Genomic DNA, 15,832 nt, shown 5'->3' on the forward strand with positions numbered 1-15,832 from the left:
TGAGCCAGCAGGGAAAAATTAAACCCATAAAATAAAGAACATAAAGAAATTCCGGGGTTTTTTTTACTATTGGAAGCTGCTGCGGGATTTTTTTCCCCATATTATATATTTATATATTTTTTAACTCAACCCCACACCAAGACCCTTTGTGCTCTTCAACAGGCAGGTTCTGAGAAACCCAAACGGCCCATTTCTGCTATGTTTATCTTCTCGGAGGAGAAGCGAAAGCAGCTGCAGGAAGAGCGACCCGAGCTTTCCGAGAGCGAACTGACCCGGCTGCTGGCGCGGATGTGGAACGACCTTTCAGAGAAGAAAAAGGTTGTTAAATCAATGACACGCTCGTTAGACCCCTTGTTTTACAAAACGGCACCTCTAGCTGATTTGCCTCTCTGGAGTGCCGGTAGTGTCCATCCCCTCTAGGGGGCGCCAGCAGTTCAGTCCCTGGTCACTCCCTGCCTGGCCGTAGGCTGTCGTGATTTTCTCCGTCGGGACAATCAAGGCTCCGGTGGCTGGTGCTGGAGCGTGGCACAAACGAATGGGTCCTGGCGGCTGCCCCCCTCCTCGGCAGTGGGGTCCTCGCATCTCTTGGGAGCGCCTTTGAGTCCATGCAGCCCAGGACCCGCTGTATGGAACGAGACCCCAGAACTAAACGAGCAGCTCAAAGAGATTAGAACTTGCCGGGATTAAACCCGGAGAGGTCTTGAGCCTGGATTTAAAAGCCTGGCGGGGGGAGGGGGAGAGTCGTGGTCCATCCGGCCCCAGGGGGTTTAGCTCATGGCTGAGGGTGAGTGTGTCGGAAGTTATGCTTTGGCTGGAAGGTTTTTGGGTGTGGGTGTGGGTCGGGGAGTTATTGAGGGTGGGCTTGATTTTCTCTATGCCAGAGGTCCCCAAACTGTGCGGTGCGCCCCCTAGGTGGGCGTAGAGGAACATTCTGGCGGGAGGCAGAGGCAGAGCTGGGGGGAGGGATAACACCCACCTCTGCTGCTGACCCCAGCTTCCAGGCCACACCCGGGGCCCCAGCTGCCAGCCCCATGCCCATCCCCAGCTGCGGCCCCATCCTCGGCCCCCTTACCCATGTCTGTCCCCCGCTCCTGGGGCCGTGGCTCCGCTCTCGGCCCCAGCTCCGGGGCGTGGTAAAAAGTTCGGGGACCACTGCTCTATGCAGACTGTCTGGGGAGGGTGTGTGGACATGTGCCTTGGGGGCATGAGTTCTGGCACCTGGCACAGCGATGGGGCGAGGAGAAAAGGGGCAGTGACCTATTGATCTGTGTGACGCCCTTTCTCCCCGGCCCCCATGCTTAAAACACCCTCCACTGCCAGTTCCAAGTAGGCTGCTGCAGGTGCCGTCTCTCTGCTGCCCAAACAGCGCTGGGAACTGATGGAGCTGGAGTGCAACCCTCCCCGGGGAGCCCCACACAGATCTAATAGCCCAGACACTGCTCCCCCTCTCATCTCGGTGGGGTGAGGATGGGAGTACATGAGGGGGGCCCAGCTCACACGTACCCAGGTTATTTCATAGCTAGGACGGCAGGCGTTTGCCGAGTGGAGCCGGGCCGGGGGACTGCATTGGAGAGACCTGGGCCTTAAACTCCACCCTTCTGTGTGTCTGCTCAGGCCAAGTACAAGGCCCGGGAGGCAGCCATGAAGGCGCAGTCGGAGAAGAAACACGGCTCGGACAAGGAGGAGCGTGCCAAGCTGCCCGAGTCGCCCAAGACGGCCGAGGAGATCTGGCAGCAGAGCGTCATCGGAGACTACCTGGCTCGCTTCAAGGTGAGGAGCTGGGGGGGGGGGGGGTTAGAGAGAGGAGGCAAGGACCACCCACCCTCCACACTCCCTGCTGGAGACGGAACGGGGACAGTCCCTGATTGCTGGCTCTGTCTCGGGGCATATCCGTTGCCTGAGTCACCTGCCCTCGCCGGGGGAGGGAGGGGTAAATATTACCAGGTCGGGGGGGGAGGACATGACTTGCCCACGCTCGGTGGCACAGTCGAGGGTAGAACCCCGGAGTCGGGTGCGTTCGCCGCAACGCGTAACCTGAGCGTTGCCGGGTCTCCCTGTGCCGCAGAACGACCGGGGTAAGGCGCTGAAGGCCATGGAGGCCACTTGGAACAACATGGAGAAGAAGGAGAAGCTGATGTGGATAAAGAAGGCGGCGGAGGATCAGAAGCGATTCGAGGTGGGTCCCCGCGCTCTCTGGGGTCAGAGACTCTGTTCTGCGGGCAGGGCTGTGGGGTTCCTCTGGGGCTATCACTCCACCTCTGATAGCCTGCGTCCCTGTATCTCGGGCAGGGGATCGCCCCAGTGGCTGGATCCACCCACCACTTTGTTGCCTGAAAGTTTTCACATCTGAGGTTGGGGGTGGGGGTGGGGGAGAGGCGTATGCTGAGCCGGTGATTGGCCTCACCTTGTCCGTCTCTGTCCCCCCTCCAGAGAGAGCTGAGTGAGATGCGGGCCCCCCCGTGCTCTGCAAACTCCTCAAAGAAGATGAAATTCCAGGGAGAGCCGAAGAAACCCCCCATGTGAGTATTGGTCCCTCTGGGGGGGGCATCTTCCAGACAACAGGCCAGTCGTCCAGCCACTGCATGAGAGACCAGCCCAGGGGGGCAAAGCTGGGGCTCTGGCAGCTAGAAGGGGACTGAGCTCGACCCTGCCAGGGGCTCATAGCTCACTGTGGGGCAAAGTCAAGTGCCTGGTAACTGATTGGGAAGTATTGTCTAATAGTTAGAGCAGGGTAGGGCAGGGAGTCCTGAGCTCTATTCCTGGATCTCGGGGGAGAGTGTGGGCTCATGGCTAGGGCAGAGGAAGAGGAGTTGGGACACCTGGGTCCTATTCCCGCCTTTGGGAGTGGGTAGATTCTGGTGATTAGAGCGGAAGGACTCCTGGGTTCCATTCCTGGTGGTCGGAGAAGAGGGACAAGGGTTCAGGATCTTTGGGTTCTGTTCCTGGCTCTAGGAGAGGATTGTGGGGTCCAATGATCAGAGAGGAGCGATTGGGGGATCAGGACTCTTGGGTTCTGTTCCTGGGTCTGAGAGGGGAATGTGGGGTCCAGTGGTCAGGATCCCTGGGTTCTGTTTCTGGCTTGGGTGGAGAGTGGGGTCTGGTGGTCGGAGGAGAGGGACAGGGGGGACAGGATCCCTGGGTTCTGTTTCTGGCTCGGGGCTGAGGAGAGGGACAGGGGGTCAGGATCCCTGGGTTCTGTTTCTGGCTTGGGTGGGGAGTGGGGTCTGGTGGTCGGAGGAGAGGGACAGGGGGTCAGGATCCCTGGGTTCTGTTTCTGGCTTGGGTGGAGAGTGGGGTCTGGTGGTCGGAGGAGAGGGACAGGGGGTCAGGATCCCTGGGTTCTGTTTCTGGCTTGGGTGAGGAGTGGGGTCTGGTGGTCGGAGGAGAGGGACAGGGGGTCAGGATCCCTGGGTTCTGTTTCTGGCTTGAGTGGGGTCTGGTGGTCGGAGGAGAGGGACAGGGGGTCAGGATCCCTGGGTTCTGTTTCTGGCTTGGGTGGGGAGTGGGGTCTGGTGGTCGGAGGAGAGGGACAGGGGGTCAGGATCCCTGGGTTCTGTTTCTGGCTTGGGTGGGGTCTGGTGGTCGGAGGAGAGGGACAGGGGGTCAGGATCCCTGGGTTCTGTTTCTGGCTTGGGTGGGGAGTGGGGTCTGGTGGTCGGAGGAGAGGGACAGGGGGTCAGGATCCCTGGGTTCTGTTTCTGGCTCTGGGAGACGAGTGTGGGGTACAGTGATCAGAATAAAAGGATCAGGGGCAGGACTTCTGGGTTCCATTCCTAACTCTGGGCGTGGTCCTGTTCCTGACTCTGGCTTTCCTGCCTGGCTGCTCCTGGCTGTGCTGGGGACGGCCCCCGCCGGGTGGGGGGCTGGCCGCTCTCTGACCCTGCTCTCCCGCTCCCCAGGAACGGTTACCAGAAGTTCTCCCAGGAGCTGCTGTCGAACGGCGAGCTCAACCACCTACCGCTGAAGGAGAGGATGGTGGAGATCGGCAGCCGCTGGCAGCGCATCTCCCAGGGCCAGAAGGACTATTACAAGAAGATGGCCGAAGAGCAGCAGAAGCAGTACAAGATGCACCTGGAAATCTGGCTCAAGGTGAGCAGCTGGGGGGGGCGGAACTGCTCTGACTCTACGCACGGTTTCCCGTCTCCACCCCCCTTCCCTGGGTTGTCCAGTCCTCCTGCTTTCGGGGTACCCCATCCCTGTTGTCCCCCACTGACCCTTCCCCCTCTCCGTTCCCAAGTGCCTTGGGGCTTTCTTCACCCCTCGCTGCTGGGAAATGAGGGTTCAAGTGTCCCTGATTTAGTGTCTCTCTGTACATGGAGCACCCAGACCACCCCCGTTCCCCCCCCAACTTTCATGCCATAGGGCGTGTGTCTGTGGCTATGACAGATGTTGTCCCTGGGGTCAAGGTCGCTTCCCCTCTCCCAGCACGGGAGCCCGAGAGAGATTTCAGAGTGGCCACGGCTCCAGATCCAGCTGTGACTCTGTTCCCCCAACTCCCTGTCGTGCTTTCCAAGCACAGGAGGCTAAGGAAATTGCCCTTCTGGACAGAGGGGCAGTGTTGTTGCACTCCTGACGGCACAGCGGGCTTCGCTTTCCACCCACACCCCCTCTCCGGCACAACTCCCCTTCCTGGAGCTGGGAACGCCCCTGCAGTCGTGTAGCTCTGTCCCCCTCGCCTTCCTCTGGGTGGTTACTTTAGTCTCATTTCTCGGCAGAGCCTGTCGCCGCAGGAGCGAGCTGCCTACAAAGAGCACACCTCAAATGTGAGTATCCCTTGCGACGGGGGAGAGGGGGTGTGTGAGCCGTCCTCGATGACGGTTTAAAAAGCCTTCGTTTGAAGGGACAAAGTCCTAATTGGTTATGTTCCAGTAGTGCCATGAGGCCTGAACCCAGCTTGGAGCCTCGTTGTGCTAGGTGCTGTCTATATGCCTTGTAAGAGAGACTCCCGGCCCACAGATCTTCCAGGCTAAATAGACACGGGGGAACCAAGGGAGGGAGAGGAAATGGAGTTCACAGAAGGGGAAGCAACTTGTCAAGGTCAACCAGGAGGACAGTGGCAGAGCTGGGAATAGAAATAACCAGGTGGCTTTGAGCATCCGTCCCCCACTCAAGGCCTTTCTGTGGATGGTGGTGATGGTCATGGGCTCTTTAACCTCTGACCTCCTGGAAGGGACTGAGGAGCCTCCAGAGTTGCCCCGTTGACTCTTCCTCTTCCCCCCCTCCTCCGCAGAAGCGCAAGAGCATGGGGAAGGTCCGGGGGCCGAACCCGAAAATGAAGCCCGCCATGCAGATCAAGTCGGTAAGTGCCCTCGTCCTCCGTCCGCCCCATATTGGGCCAGTAGCATGACTCCGCCCTGGGCCCCGCAACTCCCTGGTGTGTTCCTGCCACCTGGAGGGGCAGCTCTCTGGTGGAACGGGCCGTGAGGAGGGGTCAGTGCAAGGGTTGCTTGGAGAACAAGAGCAAAAAACCAAAACATTTTTAGAAATGCCACCATGGTGCTGTCTGGGAAATGGTGTCCAGGTGCCGCCTACTCGCTGGTAGGACTACATCTCCCATGATGCACCATTGTACTCTCGGCACAGGGAGGCCATCCATCATGGGAGATGTAGTCCAGCTGGGGAGCTGAGCCTGGCCCAGAGTGGAGAATGGTAACACGTGGCATCTGAACTACAGATCCCATGAGGCACTGGGTAATCCCTGGGTCTATTGCACTGAGGGCCCTAACCCATTAGCTGAAGGCCCTGCTTTTCCTTGGCCTGGGACTTGGCCATCGTGGGGATTCTAGGGGGGGGCACGAGGCCTAGCCAGATCCACCCACCACGCCCCATCTGACCCCCAGGAGTCCGAGGAGGAGGATGATGACGATGATGACGAGGAGGAAGAGGATGACGATGATGACGACGACGACAACGGGGACTCGTCCGAGGAAGGCGGGGACTCATCGGAGTCGAGCAGCGAGGAGGAGAGCGAGGATGGGGATGAGGTGAGGCGCGCGGTGGGATGCTGTGTCTGTGCCATGCCTCTCGCTGACCCCCCACCCCTCGCTGCCACCCCAGTTTGCCCTTCTGATTCTGTTAACCCAGCCAGCCCTGGGGGCAGTAATCTCAGTCGGTCCAAGGATCCCAGAGCCCTGGGCCCAGTAATCCACGAGTCTTCAAGAGACGGTGTCGCCCATAAACGTGGGACCTAAACGCTGCGGGCTCACTCCCCAGCCAGTGCCTTGACGTAGCTGCCCTGGGGTCAGAAGAGGTGCGCCAGTTCACAGTGGCTGGGGATCTGGCCTCGGGGTTTGACCTGATTGTGTAACACAGCTGGCATCTGCAGCGCCGGGGGCTACACCCCAAGGACGCAGAGTTTGGGGCAAGCCTAGGGCCAGGGCTATGGCCGTTGCTTCCACCACCCCGACCCACACTTGCCCCTGGGCATGGCTGCGGTGTTCTCTCCCCAGATACCATTTACAATGTCTTAACTGTGTCTTCTGCTGAAGAGAGCTGGTCTGATTCTGATTTCCGTCCCACCGGTGTAAACACGGAGTAAGTCAATGGAGTTACTCTGGATTTACACCAGCGGCCGTGAAGTCAGAATCTGGTCAATGGTGCCAGGGCTGGGTTTGGACCCCAGGGGCCTGCGCTCCCTGTCCACGATTCTTAACCACGCTCCCTCCCACCCTTTGACAGCTCAGAGACCTAAACTGACTCTTGCAGCGTGGGTTTTCCAGTCCCCACTTCCAAATAACAGGCAGCCTGCTTGCCATGAAATCTTATTTATCCTTTCGACTTCGTGGGCCAGGTGTCTGTGTGGATCTGGCTTCAGTCAGCGGCTTCAAAGCAGCTTCTAATGGGTGACCCACGGCAGGACAGCAGACCAGTGCCGCAAACGGCCATCCCTCCTCCTGCTTTGCCACCAGCTCCCGCAGGCTGAGCGGAGCAAGGCTGCTGCATGCAAGCCCTGGCTCGATGGACCAAGGCTGCTGTACTGTTAGGGTTGCCTTCTTTTGGGTGGGACTTTATGAGCAAAGGTACCAGACGGAACCATCCCAGCACCTGCATCCCCAGCACAGGCAGACCCTGCAATTCCCCAGCCCCCCCCCCAGGCTCTTAACCCTTTCCTTGCCTTTGGCCCCAGAATGAGGACGACGACGACGAAGAGGACGACGACGAAGAGGAAGATGACAATGACTCCGAGGGCAGCAGCAGCTCCTCCTCTTCCTCAGGCGATTCCTCCGACTCGGACTCCAACTGAAATGCCCACAGCGCCACCTTCTTGCCGGACTTTCAGTAATCCCCCCATCCCCCCATCCCCCCCACCCCGACCAGTAATATCCCGGCTGGAGATCTGGGTTGATAGTTGCAGGGAGGGGGATGGGAAAATCACTGTGGCTAATTTTTTTTCCCCCTCCCTCTTAAAGAATTTCACACTAATGGAGTGGGGGGGGGGGCAGCTGATAAAAGGCTTTGTTTTGTGGGGGGGAAGAAGGGGATATTCTGTGTTGTTTTTCCCCATAGAGTTTGCGTTCAAGCCTTTATTTTATTTTTGTTTTTTGGAGAGGGAGGGGGATTTTTACACCTCAGAGCCCCCGCAGCTGCCCCCGCCTTCCCCTTCAACTTCCAGCTACCCCCTCCAGACTTTATACAAAACCCCCACAAAAATCCTTTTTAAAACAGCGACAAAAATGTGGCAAGAGGCGCAGAGTGTTGTTCTGGCGGCATGCGAGTCGAGTGGCTCAGGACTCAGCCGTCGGGACGATCTCCCCCTTTGCCTCTCCAGCTGGAGGAGGGGACGGTCTTGTACAGTCTGAAGCTGCACCCAGAGCTCCTGGAGAGCAAAATCCCACTGCACTTAAGAGCTCCTGGAATGAACTTACCACGCGGCATTTCCCTCTGGGGACAGGGGGAGAATTTTTTGTGTGTGTGTGTTTGGGGCAGGGTGGGGTGGGGGGAGTTTAAAAAGACATTGCCCAGTTTCGGGGGCGGGAAGGGCTGGCACTGGGTGGGGGAGTTAGGGGGCTGATACGGAGCATACCACTGGTTGCTGATCATTGCATCACCCGAAGGAAACGTGGTTGATCCGTCGTATTCAACCAGCATTTGGGCAAAGGCGGTGGCAGGCGGATCCCAGATTTGAATTTTTTTTTTTTTTTTTACAATGAAGTGACCAATTGTTGTACTGGAACGGGGCATTTGTCGACTGGGATGGGGCCGGGGATGGGAGCAGGGTTCGGCTGCGAGGAGAGATCATCTGTGTCATCGGTGGTTGTCGTGCTCTTGTATTATTATTTTTGTTTTCTTTTATAAAGCGAGAAAGATCCATCTTTTTATAATCAAAATCTCCGTCTCTGGCTAGCCGCCCGGCTTGGCATCATGCACCCCCCCCCCCCCCGCTCTGTCATCGTGTCAGGTCAATGTGCAGATTGTTGGGGGGGGCCTGTCTGGAATAGGGGCAGGATGGTGCTTGCCAAAGGAACCCAGCTGTGCCTCCCATGCTGGATGCTGGCTGCTTGGGATAGAGGTGGGGCCACGCCCGCCAGTCTCACAACTCCGGGGCCCACCTGCGCAATCTGTTCAGCTGCAGTGTGGCTACCAGCTCCGATGAGATTGCTCAGACTTTTTTATTTTTATTTTGTTTAAAGGAACATTGGGGAAACTTGATCCAAAAAACCCATCCGTACACCCAAGTGGCTGAGATCTGAACTCCCAGGCAGCTGCTCCTTCTAGGAGAGGACTCTCAGCTACGCATATATCTGTATTCGTATATAACGGGCTATATATTAATATATAGACTGGTATCAATACTCCTTTTCCGGTGGAGAGCTGTGACTAGCATTTCATTCCCGTCCTTTTCTTAGGAGGGTTTTGAACGGGTGTGTAAGTGGTTCTGTAAATAACCCGTCCATGCATGTGTCAGCGAAAAGGCCTTGCTGCCTTCCGCCTCCGTTCTCTGGGTCACTGGCTGTTGCAGAGCAGAGAACCCTTGCCCCCCCGCGTCAGTGGGTCCCAGTTCCTTGCACCTTTCCTTTGGGCTGGGCTAGGCTGGGGCATTTTCACCCAGAGAGCATGGGAGTAGAAAGTGACTGAGACTGGGAAAGAAAAATCCAGTGTTTAAATAATGTTGGGGTTTTTTTTTTTTTTTTTTTAAACCCTTTCCCCTCGCCACGAGGGTGGATAAAGTTGGGCAGCAGGCGTCCTGGCCATCTGCTGCCCACCCACACGTGCAAAATCCACCACTGATTGGAGGTGGCTCAGTGTCTGGGATTTTGTTCCTGCCAGGGTTTTGTTAATGGCCAGTGGGAGCCACAGGGGTGAACGCAAGGACAGTGTTTCTGGGACTAGACTCCCCCCTCCGTCTCCCCTTCCCCCTTTAAGCATTCACAGCACCAGCAGTTCATCTCTCATCTCGCTGAATTCTGTGCCCCCCCCCCACCCGATGTAGACTGGGGAGCCTAACTTACTAAGAAACACTTGAGAACAAAACTGGGTCCCCATTATGCCCCCCCCACACACACACACCTTAAAAGCCTGTCCACCCTCTCTTCCCTCCTCTCCTCACCGAACAACTCTCTTTACCACTTCCTCTCCCCAGCGCCGGGTGGGGCAACAGTGACAGTATTGAGCAGTAATGGATCCAAGCAGCGGGTCAGCATGTTGCTGGAGTTTTTTTTTCCCTCGCCAAGGGCACGCTCTCCCCCATCCCAGAGCTGACGGACCACCTGCTCCCGAAGCTCCGGTGAGCGCGGAAAGCAGGGAGGCTTGGAACAGGAATTCTGGGCTTTTTCGCTTCCTTTCCTGTTTGTATGTTTCAAGGATTTAGGCAGCCCCTCCGTGTTTTGTATTTGGCACAGCCAAGTCCCGTCAGAGTATTAGGTAGTCCCTTCTCCTCTGGTCATAGTCTGAATCAGGGGGGGCGAGAACAAATGTGATTTTGTTTGTTTTTTGTAGAGAAAATTAAGGGCAGCCTCAGGGGGTGAAGCTTCCAGCTGGGGGGGGGGATCGTGGCAGGCAGGGGGTACGGATTTTAGCAGCGCGTGTTGGGAGGGGTGTCTAGTCGCTGGGGGGAGAGTTGGAGCAGATTTGGGGGGGGCTGGTTGGGGTTGCTGCTCCTTGGGTTGTACTCACATGACTCATTCCCCCCACTTTCCATTGCAGCCCCCCGCCTCTCCCAGGTGAGCTTGGAGGTGGGCTGAGCCCCCTCTTGGTTGACTTTAGGCCTGTCTGTCCCCCTCTTGTCCCCCAAGAGGCTCTCAAATATCCTGGGCTCTAGGATTTGGACTCCACAACGGGTCAGGGTGGAGATGCTGTGCTGGGGACGCCAGACCTAACCGCCCCCCACGTCCTTCCAAGAGAGGGCAGCTGCCGTGGGTTGTTTGTGTCGAATCAGATCTCTCCTGTGCGGGGCTTTATATGGAAATGGGGACAAAACACCCAGCATGGGTATGATCAACTGAGTCATGGCATAGGAAGGGGGCACGTGGCCACCCTAGGTGGGTCTGCGCCCAAAAGAAGCCCCCCCCCCCTTCCTGCTAGGCATTCAACACAGACTATGCTCACAGCAAGATCGAGCCCAGGTATGGACTGCAGGATCGGGCCCAGTATATTTAACGCTTCCTTTTTACAATGCTAGGGTGTGTTTGAACTGAGTAGTTCTCCAGTCCCTGCCCAGGTTCCTTGTTTGAATTTTCTCATCGGCTCCAATTCAGGAAAGCACAGGTTTAATTTCAATGGGATTTAAGCAGATGCTTTTCTGAATTGGAGCCAGAGGGTTGCTGGGATTTAAAGATTCCCATTTCTAGCCGGTTGCGACTCCACAAATTGCAGTGGGCTTCCCCATCTGAGCTGAAACTGTCCTGGGGCTTCCAAGTCCCAAGGAGAAGCCATGCGATTGACTTGAGTAGGGTAAGGGAGATATCTTGGAGGGGCGTCCTTGCTGGGGTGAGTCATTCAGCCTGCTCACAGGATGCCCTCCCCAAAGAGTAACAGACAATCCTTGTAGATCTAGCAAAGGGACTCAAGTGCTGATGAAAATGTATGGTTCTTCACCCCCTCTTCCTGCCCCCTCCTCCCCTCTCCCTGGGCGTGTTCTGATGTAACCAGCCCATGATGTCTCTTCCCCCACACCTCCTGCCTGCTGTTTTGTATCCGTCTGTCTGTCCTTGTCCCTGTTTCCCTACCCTCCTCCCCCACTTGATCCTTTTTGTTTGTTTTTGTTTTCTTTTTCCCCCAGCGGGGAAACCGATTTCATTTTGCTGATTGTACCCAGCGCTGTTGTATTTTAGTGGATGTGTTTTTTAGTACAAAAAAAAAAAATTACAAAAAAATTTTTTTTCTGTTTAAAAAAAAAAGAAGAATTCTTACAGTACTGACAGGTTTTTTTTTTGTTTTTTTTTTAAGTTACAGGGGAGGAAAAAGTGGTTTGTACTGTAAGAGAATTGAAGCTGAGTGCATTTTTGCACTGCCACAGAAACCAGTGATACTTTAGACGGTCATTCTTGTGAATTACAAAAACAAAAAACACAAAAAAAAAAAAAACAAAACCATTTTTTTTCTAATATTTAAAGAGTGTTTTTGTAGGTTTCAAAAAATGAAAACAAACAAAACCCAGTTTCAATTTGTATCGCTCAGTGGACTTAGAAATCAAGCCTGGACAGAACTTAAAACTGTGGAGGGTTTTTTGGGGTTGTTTTTTGGGGAGGGGTTGGGTTCGTATAATGAAGTAAAAAATAATGTTTCTGTTCTCATGTCATTACTATTAAAAAAAAATAAAACTTTAGGGAAAAACCCCTGTGTAAGAGGTTGTTTTTCCCCTGTTGCGACTTTGTTCAACTTAATAATTAGCTGTTACTGTTTGTTTTACAATAGCATTCAGAGTGGGTTCTGGACAGACAATGAGGGGGAGGGATAGCTCAGTGGCTTGAGCATTGGCCTGCTAAACCCAGGGTTGTGAGTTCAATCCTTAAGGGGGCTATTTAGGGATCTGGGGCAAAAATTGGGGATTGGTCCTGCTTTGAGCAGGGGGTTGGACTAGATGACCTCCTGAGGTCCCTTCCAATCCTGATATTCTATGAGTCTATGAAATGATTTGGATATACTTAGAATCATAGAAGTTTAGGGTTGGAAGGGACCTCAGGAGGTCATCTAGTCCAACCCCAACTAAATCATCCCAGCCAGGGCCTTGTAAAGCTGGGCCTTAAAAACCTCTCAGGGTGGAGATTCCACCACCTCCCTAGGTAATGTATTCCAGTGCTTCACCACCCTCCGAGTGAAATAGTGTTTCCTAATATCCAACCTAAACCTTCCCCACTGCAACTTGAGACCATTTCTCCTTGTTCTGTCACCTGCCACCACTGAGAACAGCCGAGCTTCATCTTCTTTGGAACCCCCCTTCAGGTAGTTGAAGGCTGCTATCCATTCTCCCCCTCTTCTCTTCTGCAGACTAAATAATGCCAGTTCCCTCAGCCTCTCCCCGTAAGCCACGTGCCCCAGCCCCCTGGTCTTTTTCGTTGCCCTCTGCTGGACTCTCTCCAATTTGTACTTAATGGGTTTAAATGTGTGAAATTCTGTGTCTTTTCTGCAGATCAGATTAGATCACTGTTTCTCAACCTTTTCAGATTAATGACCCCTTATTTGAAAAATGAAATGAAAGACCTTTGTGATTGAACATTTACTATAAAAGTAAGAGTAAAAAGTATATCCGTGGTAAGCCTATGTACTATATGAGTGTGTTTCAAGAGGCGGCTGGAGAACACTTGACCTTGAAGGGGGAAAAAGTGTGGGAAAGCGAGATTTTCTTGCTCTAGACTGTAATTCAATGTTCAATACCTTATACCCCACCCCGCCCCCATTTGCCTTTGACCACTTGGGGGTTGTGGCCTTAAAACGAAGGACATGCATCTTTGCAGGATTAAGACCTTCATAAGACAGTCCCTGTCCCAAAGAATTTACAATACAAGGCCCTCGTCCTACAAACGCACGTATGGTGAAGCGTGTAAGCAGCCCCACTGAAGTCAAACGACTCTCTTCTGTGTGTGTCTATGGCAGCTAGCACAACGGGGCCCCAATCCTCCGTTTCTTCCAAGGGGTACATCAACGCCTCGAGATATTTGCCTAATTTTACAACAGGCTACGTAAAAAGCCTTAGTGAAGTCGGTATCAACGAAAATTTCATACCGAGAAAATGAGAACGTCGGCAGTTTTTCAGTGCTAGTGGGTCTGTGGGACTTTTGTATGTTTATGTCTGATTGCGTAAGCAAGTCGTTTTTAAGTGAGGTCAAACTTGGGGTACGCAAGACCAATCAGACTCCTGAAAGGGTCCAGCCGTCTGGGAAGGTTGAAAACCACTGGTCTAGGCAAATGATTTTCAAACTGGGCATCCCTGGAATACTGATACCCAGCGGAGCCTCAGCTACAGACTTAAATACGCCAACTAGTTTATAGAGGTTCCAAAACCCATACGGGATGCTTTGTGCCATCCTTCCGTAAGGTGTAAGGCGCTCTGCTACTCCAGAAGCTGGGGTTGGTTCTCCATTATCCTGTGTTGTGTAAGCAAAGAGCGTGTGTAAAAATCCCCCTCTGACCTGGCCCTGTCTTACATTGATTCCGCACAGGTGTGAGTAGTTACACATGGTGCAGGGCAACAGATAAGTCAGCCCATTGGCTTTTTGGAGGCGATTTAAACAAATTTCTGGCCATTTATGACAACTGAAGTTGCCGTGGGACTTCCTAGGAGGGTCAGGGTGTTAAAGCAGAAGCCTGCCCAAATTCTAGAACAGGTAAATGCATTGCACTTGCCGAATTCTCCCTGCATTAGCAATTTAATACTAGAATGGTCATTTCCTACCCTAAACCGTTACACAGAATGGGTTGTGTGCTGTTAAGCAGTGGCCAAGCTCCAACCCAGAGGTGGTTGCATTTCCACAGCAAATGAAATGATTCCTCTGTGTTTATACCCAGGGTCTGGGGGCTGCACAGGTGTTACTAAGGCCAGGATTTCTGCTCTTGGTGATGATGAGCGTGGAGGAAAGAACCCAGCCTGACTCTCAGCTCCCAGGGGGAGTTTGCAGGGGTGGCAGTTAGCGAAAGAATCTTTCCAGGACAGCTGTGCACCGTGGATCTGGAGGGACTGAGACCCAAACCTGGAACTCGACTTTCAGATGCTTTTCAGAGCAGAATCACACTTTCTGCTATGGGCTGCCTAGCAACCATTGCTAGGGTAGGACCAGCTTCCACTAGTACAGAATTGGCCTGCTGCGTGGGTGAAACCATGCTGGCTGCCCCCAGAGTCTGTGCTCAGGAGAGGCCCAAGGCTGGAAGAACAAAGGCACCTGGAGCTGGGTGGGAAGCAGCACTGGAATTGCAGGGTGCTGTAGGGTCAGGAGGAAAGGGCCTCTGCAGGTTGAAACTTGTCCCCTACCTCGCAGGTTACAGCTACCGAAGAGTTTCTACCAGTTCCTCACTTTCCTGAGCACTAAATTTCTCCTCCCCAATGGTGGGCAGCTCCAGGGAGAGATCTCGCTTGGACGAAGTGCAGCTGACCTGTCTCTGGGCACTAAGGTGAGGTGGCTCATGTGCGAAAGGTGGAATTAGCCCTGCTAAGTAGTGGAAGAAGTAAACCTTCAGAGGAGGGTCCAATCCCTGCGGGAAAGTGTACCTCACCCTGCCTGTCTGTTGTCAGCATACACTTCCCCAGGCCCTACCTCTTACCCGGTCCTCTGCAGCAGGGCAAAGGGAGCGTCAAACACTGGAGTAGGATGGTTGTATTTCCCACCAGTACTCCATTGAGTAAATGACTGCAGATGGTGCAGGGCACTACAGAATCGGGCCCCAGGCATTTAGTACAAGTTACTTGTCCCAGCCCTCTGTAACTTACAACCATCAGTGGAGTTCTCCTGGCCACCTTGTTAGAGCCACAGAGAACTGTTACCTGGCAAGGTGAATGAAACCATGTGTCTGTTATACAGGGTGTTTGGGGCTTGCTTTTTGCAGGGGTGCTGGGAGGGGAGGACCCAGCAAAGAGATCTGCAAATCAGAGCCTGGAAGACGCACCCACAGGAGAGTTGGTTAGAAGGGTGTGTGTCTTTTCTAAGGGGAGACCGAAGTGGGGGGAGATCCCTTGGAGAGGGGGGCAGGCAAATTGGTTTTAGGAGGATCCCCTAGGAGGTGACAAGAGGCTGGCATGGGGAAGAGGGATACCCTGAGGTGGGGGAGTCGGCACTCTGTTAGGAGATGGAGGACACAGAAAAATGGGGAGGGGCAACAGGCATGTTGAGGGGATGGGACGGGGCAAGAAGGCAGCATGCAGATGTATATGGAGGGAGATCCCTGGGGAGTGGGGGGAATCAGGCAGTCAGGTGCGGGGAGGAAGCTCCTCGGGGGAGGGGGGGAGCAGGCAGTCAGGTGCAGGGAGGGGGGGAGATTCCCCTGGGAGTGGGGGGAGCAGGCAGTCAGGTGTGGGGAGGGGGATCCCCTGGGAGGAGGGGAGATTCCCCTGGGAGTGGGGGGAGCAGGCAGTCAGGTGCGGGGAGGGGGATCCCCTGGGAGGGGGGGAGCAGTCAGGTAGGTGCGGGGAGGGAGATCCCCTGGGAGGGGGGGAGCAGGCAGTCAGGTGCGGGGAGGGGGATCCCCTGGGAGGGGGGGAGCAGTCAGGTAGGTGCGGGGAGGGAGATCCCCTGGGAGGCGGGGGAGCAGTCAGGTGCGGGGAGGGGGATCGCTGGAGGAGGGAGGAGCAGGCAGCCCCGCCCCCACGGCCCCTTTGTGCGCTGCCCGCTCCGAGCCCCTCCCCCTCCCTTGGAATCCTCTGACACTCTCCGCCTTGCAACAATGTAGCCAGCCCCGCGCGGCG

The 15,832-nt window shown here is 54.9% G+C and overlaps 1 protein-coding gene across 9 annotated transcripts in view; it reads left to right on the forward strand.

The window, feature by feature from the left end:
- The window catches only part of UBTF (upstream binding transcription factor), a 29,266-nt gene extending 20,939 nt beyond the window's left edge, over positions 1-8,327 (forward strand). For 8 of the 9 annotated variants that reach the window (XM_075123736.1, XM_075123737.1, XM_048830278.2 and 5 more), the window contains 9 exons: positions 163-318; positions 1,615-1,770; positions 2,066-2,176; positions 2,431-2,519; positions 3,900-4,089; positions 4,716-4,763; positions 5,231-5,299; positions 5,841-5,984; positions 7,127-8,327. In XM_075123736.1, coding sequence (XP_074979837.1) covers positions 163-318; positions 1,615-1,770; positions 2,066-2,176; positions 2,431-2,519; positions 3,900-4,089; positions 4,716-4,763; positions 5,231-5,299; positions 5,841-5,984; positions 7,127-7,243 — 1,080 coding nt within the window. In that variant the 3' untranslated portion in view covers positions 7,244-8,327. The remainder of the gene's footprint in view (positions 1-162; positions 319-1,614; positions 1,771-2,065; positions 2,177-2,430; positions 2,520-3,899; positions 4,090-4,715; positions 4,764-5,230; positions 5,300-5,840; positions 5,985-7,126) is intronic. The other variant, XM_048830283.2, reaches the window with a different exon arrangement.
- Positions 8,328-15,832: the final 7,505 nt, after the last annotated feature.

This window comes from Caretta caretta, chromosome 27 (assembly GCF_965140235.1).
Source record: "Caretta caretta isolate rCarCar2 chromosome 27, rCarCar1.hap1, whole genome shotgun sequence".
NCBI lineage: Eukaryota > Metazoa > Chordata > Testudines > Cheloniidae > Caretta > Caretta caretta.